Source organism: Papaver somniferum, chromosome 3 (assembly GCF_003573695.1).
Source record: "Papaver somniferum cultivar HN1 chromosome 3, ASM357369v1, whole genome shotgun sequence".
Classification (NCBI taxonomy): Eukaryota; Viridiplantae; Streptophyta; class Magnoliopsida; order Ranunculales; family Papaveraceae; genus Papaver; species Papaver somniferum.
Genome location: NC_039360.1, coordinates 62,616,506 through 62,624,551, shown reverse-complemented (window position 1 = coordinate 62,624,551; position 8,046 = coordinate 62,616,506). Strand labels below are relative to the sequence as shown.

The 8,046-nt window shown below is 33.7% G+C and overlaps 1 protein-coding gene and 1 long non-coding RNA gene across 2 annotated transcripts; one reads left to right on the top strand and one right to left on the bottom strand.

The window, feature by feature from the left end:
• Positions 1 to 1,324: 1,324 nt before the first annotated feature.
• LOC113361306 lies at positions 1,325 to 2,305 on the bottom strand. Its single transcript, XR_003365058.1, has 3 exons — positions 2,074 to 2,305; positions 1,866 to 1,919; positions 1,325 to 1,590 (listed from the first exon to the last, which is right to left on the bottom strand). It is a non-coding gene; the product is annotated as an uncharacterized LOC113361306 (long non-coding RNA).
• Positions 2,306 to 3,846: 1,541 nt separating this feature from the next.
• Positions 3,847 to 5,639, top strand: LOC113356317 (probable aspartyl protease At4g16563). The gene has a single exon (XM_026599431.1). It carries the CDS (start codon positions 4,091 to 4,093, stop codon positions 5,519 to 5,521), a length of 1,431 nt encoding a protein of 476 aa, XP_026455216.1. The 5' UTR covers positions 3,847 to 4,090; the 3' UTR covers positions 5,522 to 5,639.
• Positions 5,640 to 8,046: the final 2,407 nt, after the last annotated feature.

The window sequence follows — 8,046 nt, the reverse complement described above, 5'->3', positions numbered from 1 at the left end:
TCTCGTGCCTTTAATACTAGAAGCTAATCTTGTGCCGAGTAAACCGTATAATGATTCTAAATCTGAAACTCGCTAAGAGCAGTGCTATCCCGCGCAGCTGCGCAGGAGGCGGGACTGCTTAATGAGCAAACAGTTTATTGACCGTAGGATGATTTTCTCTGTCGTTGGATTAGGTTGCTTTTTATTTTTTATAGAAAATACAGCTGGCCGGTTTTGAATATTAGAAAGAGGCCCTTTAACTTACAAAATAAAATAAAAACAATCCCCATCTTCTTTATGATTATGTTGTTCGTTTACGATGAAAAAGAATAAACTTAACAGTAAGAAAATCTTAAATTTTGAATCATGAGGTATGTGATAACGGAGAACAGATTGAATTAATGATTAGTAGTTATCAGAAACGATCTTAACAATTGAACTCAATTTTTCAACTGTTTACATCCACCTTTGGTACAAGCAAATGATGAAGATCTAAGTGTTCATACTATATTCAACTCAAGGTTGCAACTGTTTATATCTATCTATCCTTGGTACAAAACAAAGGAGATATATAAAAATGGTACACCTAAACAATTCAAATTCTCCATTTTATTACAATAATTTAGAGCAGCAAAACATAAAGAATTAGAGGTTTACAAAAACTAACGGTTCTACTCGTCAATGTTTCTCAGTGCGATAAATTTCCTAAAGGTTTCAATGAAATTAATTATGATCAAGCTGGGAAAGTTCAACATCAACATCAGGAACATAATTTTTGTTTTTCGCTTGCAAAAAAATCCTAATTAGAAACTCCCAAAAGGTATAATCTCAATTACAGATCTATAAATACAATATAAGAGAAACCCGCAAATCGAAGAAAAAAAAATCTCCATTTGATACAGATCTATAATTAACGAAAATGGAAGGAAAAACAAAATAGGTCTTCAGATTGAATTAATGAAATCATATTCAAACCCATCCATCCTAACTAAAATTTGAGTTGAAAAATAAAAAAAATCACCCAATAATTGAGTTGATTTCCACTCTTGAAGATTTTTCTACTCCAAGAGAAACAACAGTAACTCCGTGTATTCATCATCAAGATGAAGTGGAAGGATGCCGGATGAAATAAGAATATATTAAAAGGATAAGATCTAATAAGCCAATTTTGACAGCTGTATTTTCAGTAAAAAATAAAAAACAATCTAATCCAGCGGCAGAGAAGTTCATCCTAGTAAGTGAGCAGTGCTGCGCGGAACAACACTGCTCACTTGCTAATATTGTACCTTCTTCGTAAGAACATTTTACATATCATTATTTCTTAACGGCGTAGTCGATCTAATTATTTATCCGTAACCACAATAAATTAATACTTTTCTTTTCATACAACTAAACGCATAAAGGGGCAGTACAACAAAGGCTTCCTTCAATTAGGATTGTTGATCTTTCTCATAAACGACATCTTAAACATCACCGCATTTAAATGAATATTTTCACTATTAAAAGAAACCAAAAAGCAAAGAAACTCACCACGAAAGAAGAAGAGAGAAAATTATCTAAGATGATTTGGAAGAAGAGAAGCACCCTCCATCCCCCATCTTTTTACGATCCCTACAAAAATAAACGACAACAACAGATTAGACAAAAAATGCATCTGAAGCTTGTTTGAGGCACAAATGAAATCAAAGTCGAACCATTGATAAATCAACCATACGAAAAATTCAAAACACCATATCCTTTCAAAATTCAATAAAATCCTAGAATTGATTACCACATCTATATTGAGTAACCATGCATCCTACAACCGTTGGAATCATTATTAGAAACAAAAATTATTAATAAGAATTATAATATCTCAAAACAAAATTCATAACAATTTTTATTACCGCTGCGCGTCCTGTGAGAGTAATTATGCATCACCGAGAAAAACAGTGCACTAGCTGGGACAAAGATAAAAAACGAAAAATATTAGAAAGAGAATAAAAAACCCGTAGTTCTTGTCAAAACAATTTGGAATGGACAATACAGGCAAAAAGCGAAAATAATAACATCAAGGCCATCAAATAATCTTGTTGGTTAGTTGAAAGAACTCACCAAACTGATGGAATTTCTGTTTAGACATCAAAAAATGCCAAAAAAAATTACGAAGGAAAGAGGATTGAAGAAAGAACGATAAGGGAAGAAACATTTTTCTCCAGGATGTCTCTTTAACTCTTATCATGGTTCGTGTATTTGCGTTTCCTGCAAAGTAAACAACAAACAAAAACGAACCGCAAATTCAAAAACAAAATAAAAATAAAAATAATAATAACTTAAAAGAACCAAAAAGAAGAGAAAGGCGAAAAGAAATAGCGTCAAAAAATGAGGTTTGGCTTTGTTCTAACACTTTATATTGATCTACCCGACCCAAAAATAAAAAGATTTTTTTTGATATAATATTAATCAATCAGAAAATGTCTAAAATTTCTATATTTTGGCTAGTTGAAAATCACGGATACCTATTATATACTAGTTTTTTTCTTTTTATTTGAGTATAGTATTTATTAATAAAGTATTTATTATTAAATAATAAAAATAAAAGTTTCTAATGAATAATATTAATAAAAATAACAAAAAATTGTGGTATTTTAGAAATTAAAATATTACTGTTGTTTTTACCTGGATTTTATAAAAATTATTTTTACATTATTAGATAGCCACGTTTATTTGTTAAAATATTTTTGTACAAATTGATCATTATATGCAGTCTAAGAATAGAAATTGTTTTTATTTGTTTTTGTACTTTTGGAATGTCATAGTTAGGGAATAATAACATAGAAATATATTGTCGTTTATTTCAGTTTTCAATAATGTCTTTTTTATCTCGTTTTCACGATTTTCTGCTAATTATCTTGTACTTCGACTATTTGGCAGGATTAATAATCATTCAATTTTATTTAATAATCATTCAATTTTATTTGTCGTAGAGGAAGCAAGCTTTAATCTAGATGTAAGCATCCAGAACTCTATGCATTTCATATTTTGAATTTTGATTATTGATCTAATTTTAATCAAAGCTTTTGTAGTACTATTGATCTAATTTTAATCAAATCTTTTGTAGTTTCATTGTAATTGTATTGTAAACTAAGATTACTTTAGTTTAGTTTATTTATTAGTTGTTTGGAATTGTAATTAGGATTAATTTAATTTAAAAAAAATGTAACTAGACACTGGCCATTTGGCTGTTTTATTTTAAATTTTTATGTTTGATTTAATTTTGCGATAAAATCATGATGAAAAATACATATCCCCATGTGATTTTATTTTCATTTTATTTCTGTATTTGAGAATTTTGATCTTAAATTTAATAAAGATAAAATATATTATGATGTATTTTTAAAATATATTTTTGGTGAGTTGATAAGATTTTATTAGATTTTCCTATTTTATGTAATATATTTATCTTTAATATGATTGAATGAAAAATATATTGTGGGATTAAAACATTCTCCTCAAATTTTATTGGCCGAAAAATTAAATGGTTGGGCCAGAATGAACCAGAAGCTCCAGAACGCTCGGAAAAAAAAAACTCCCTTTTTATACGGTGAGTAGTCATTTTATTCACTTGACAAGCCAAAAGTTGAGCGGAGCCTCTATCCCCACTGATTAGACGTGGTCCACTGGTCCTGCATCCTACTAATTTGAGGTGAAGTCTTTCTTCCTCTTAAACTCCACCGACGGAAGCATAACTAGTTTTAAGAAATGTAACTAGCAGATCGTTCTTTTCCGCCATGGCCTCTATGCAGAAATCCTAAACTGTTGAACAATAAATTCATTATGGGGGAATGTAATGATTCAAAAAGCGAATGACAAAGACTAATATACCAATCAATTCTAACGTCTATACTCTCATTACAGCCTTCATGATAGACCCTACTTTCCAGTGTTTCCACATGCTTTTGTCAAATTGTTATCAAATTCGACTAAACACTTTCGTTTCTATAAGAAATCAGTTGGCAATTGAGCTACAATAGTTAATGATAAAGCGAATTCCACACTGGATACAACTACACCTACTGTTCCTAGTATAAGAAGACCACTCAACAGATAACCTCAATTCCTCCATCAAACCATGGATTCTTCATCAACGTTATCCATTGTTCTTCTTTTCTGTATTCTTACTCTACTATCTATCTCACCATTCATTTCTTCATCTCCAACTACTATCATACTTCCTCTTGAGAAAATAACTAACACTCAGACCCAATCTTCATTACCAACAGATCCATGGAAAACACTAAACCATCTTGCTTCTACATCATTAATAAGAGCTAATCATCTCAAAAATCCACATAAAATTACTCATATTTCAACACCAGTATACCCACAAAGCTATGGTGGGTACTCTGTTTCACTTACTTTTGGTACTCCACCACAATCCAGTATCCCTTTTGTGCTGGATACTGGTAGTAATTTAGTTTGGTTTCCTTGTACTGACCATTATATTTGTCAAAATTGTTCCTTTTCATCATCATCATCACCAAAATCAAATTCTATTCAATCTTATAAACCCAAATTATCTTCATCCTCAAAACTGATTGGATGTCAGAACCCAAAATGTAGTTGGATTCATCACGGCTCTGGTGATGATATCCAATCTAGATGTCAAGAGTGTGCACCAGGTGTAACGAATTGTGCACAAATTTGTCCACCTTATTTAATGATCTATGGTTCTGGTTCAACAACTGGGCTTCTTCTCTCCGAAACCTTACATCTCAAACCAGAAAGAGTTCCAAATTTCGTCGTCGGATGTTCACGTTTCTCTCTTCGGATACCGACAGGAATTGCCGGATTCGGCCGAGGTGAGGCTTCGTTACCGAGTCAACTCGGTGTCAACAAGTTCTCTTACTGTCTTCTTTCTCACCGGTTTGATAACACAGAGAAGAGTACTCAGCTCGTTTTACATACCGGATCAGGTTCCGGTGATACCAAAACAACTGGTGTTAAGTATACTCCGTTTGTTAAGAACCCGACCGGATTTTCTGTTTATTACTACGTGGGTTTAAAGAAAATTACCGTTGGAGGTAAAAAGGTAAAAATTCCATACAATTTTTTGTCACTAGGAGCTGATGGTAATGGTGGAACAATAGTTGATTCTGGCTCAACATTTACGTTCATGGAAGGAAGAATTTTTGAGTTAGTAGCTAGTGAGATAGAGAGCCAAGTGCGGCAGCATTACAGACGAGCATCGGAAGTCGAAATAATTAGCGGATTAAAACCATGTTTCGAGTTACCGGAAAATCACAAGGGAATGAAGATAGAATTACCCAGACTCTCTTTTCATTTTAAAGGAGGAGCTGAGATGGAATTGCCATTAGCTAACTATTTTTCAATCGTTGGTAACAGCCAAGTTGTTTGTCTTACCATTGTAACAAATAATGCTGACACTACTAGAGGAGAAGGACCTTCAGTAATTTTGGGGAATTTTCAACAACAGAATTTTTACATCGAGTATGATCTTGAAAACAAACGATTTGGGTTCCGACAACAAACTTGTAAGTGAAAACAATATGTTTCACACTATTCATTTCCAAATTTAACTTTGTATTAAAGATTACATAACTTTCTTTCTGTGTAAATGTGACACAAAGAATGTATTTATAGTATATGATTTGAGGACAGACATTTGTGTGCCCTCCAAAGACTTTACAGTACCAAAATGAGCAATTTTGATGACCCTAGGAGAAGGGGACTAAATAAACATAACATTTAACATTCAATACAGACTTCAATCAAACCCAAGTTCCACATTGCTACTGAGCAAATCTTACAATGCAATTATTGTTACCTGAAATAACGCTTGAAATCAACTTCTGCAATGGAGAAAGGTCAATTTAGGAATACATTTCAGTGATCCAAGAGTACACATATACAAAGACTCCAACATTCAGAAAAGGCAGAGGTCATTTTGTGGAAAACCGTATACTTATTCTGGGAGCAGATTCAGTACTACACCTATTTAGAGGGTATTATAATACATGGATCATTATGCAACCGCTGAATTTGACGCAATAACAGTAACGTAAATAGAAGTTCTTAGTAGACCAGACTACTGTTAACCAGACAACTGTCAACCATGAATACATGAAATTGCAAATATGATAACATGTTTCTTGGCAACCATCTTTCTGCCTCTAGCATTAATTAAATTATTCTTGGCATCCAGATGAGTTGTTCAATTAAGATGAAGAAGTGACTAACTTATTTCATCGATGGATGCTTTTCCTTTTTCTGGTGCAGTGTCTAGCTTATTTCCTCCTTTGGTACAATGGACTGTATCGATGTGCGCCTTTTCTTTTTCTGGCGCAGTGTCTAGCTTATTTCCTTCTTTGATACAAGGGACTGTATCGATAGACGCCTTTCTTTTTTTAGAACATGGGACTATGGACGCCTTTCCCTTTTTGGTACAAGGGACTGTTTCGAGGCACACCTTGGTTTGGCCATCCCTGTGGATAAAAAAAAACTAATAAGTCAGAGTACTGAAGCTATTTTGGTGGATAAGCAAACCGAAAACACTAAAGTTGGAACAAATGCAGGACATGGTGTGGGCTACAGAAAAAAGAGCACCCCCATCGGATCTCCGATTGGAAGGGGCACATCTTGCGAGGCATTTATCCCACCTCTAATAAGGTGGCAAACAGAAAACTAGCCAGCAAAATCATGAGGCATCTGTAACGGGTATTATCGAAAAAGAGGAATGAGACTTTATGTAACTTACTCAAGGCGCAGCAAGCCCTCCTCCGCTTTATAAGTAAGAACAATCCGATGAATCTCCTTGCCTGGTATCATCATCCTCATGCAAAACCCGAATTTACCGGGAGAGACCCCAAAGGATATAGGTTCATTGGTTGGCACTATAACAGTGATGTGCTAATAAGAGAGAAGAGAATAAAAAAACACAACTTTAGATGAAACCAGAAAAGTACCCAAAAAGAAAAGAGGAATTATAAGTTTATAACAATAAAATAAAAGATGTACCTTTTTAGCTGATGACAAAGTTACTGCAGAGCAAATGCTTATTTTGCTGTTCGATAAGTAAAAATTCACTATATCCACTTTAGGAGGAAGTTTTTTCTTTAACAGTTCATTCAGATTTTTGGCAGTTAATTTAATGGAACAAACAAACGTTGCTTGAAGATCATAAGGCCCCTTTGGAGTAATCGGTGGTGGTCTAGAATCTGGTTCCAACAGTGGCATTTTTCCAACAGTTAAATTATCCATTGTACCTACAGAATCCAATACAATTTGTCAGAAACCAAGACAGGGAGCTTCAGTTCCTAACTAAAAAAAAACATGTGCAGCATATTATCATGTAATCGAATCAAACTAAAAATCACGATCTTGAACATACCATAATTACTAAACGGATACCACTAATCTATGATTAAGAGATGACATAAGAGAAGTAGAGGAGAAACCAAAACCTGAAACGGGGATAGCCAAGTGCTTCTTCACAAATCTAGGTGAGACAATACTAGAGTCTATTACGAGGTTTCACTCCTTAAAAACTACTGCATGTGATTAGGGTCTTTATACTTATCGATGGATTTTGTCTAGGAATACACGCCGACAAATAGACGCCGAGAGTGTACACCCGATTCAAGAAACTGTACACCAATTTGTCCACCTTTTATACTTATCAATGGGAAGTGGGAACTGGCAGATTCGACCGTGCTATTTTAGTAGTAGAGCCCACATTAGCAGAGCCCATTAGTAGATTCTTGCAGCAAAAGAAAGGTCAGACTACCTTAGCTTCAAAAACATAAGGTTACCTTAACGGCAAACTATAAAGCAGCAAGAAAAACTGTAAAAATATTCTTGTAAACAATATGTTACACTAGCTGCAACTTATCCAGAGCACACAATATTTGCAAAGATTACTGAACGAATAAAGGATATGCATATATACTGATTCCGTAAACTAATTTATGCTCTTTGCACAAGAGATGAACATGCCGATTTCTTCACCCATTTTTTTCAAATCCATATTATGTCCAATCTACAATTCTAAACGGTTTGCTAACACCT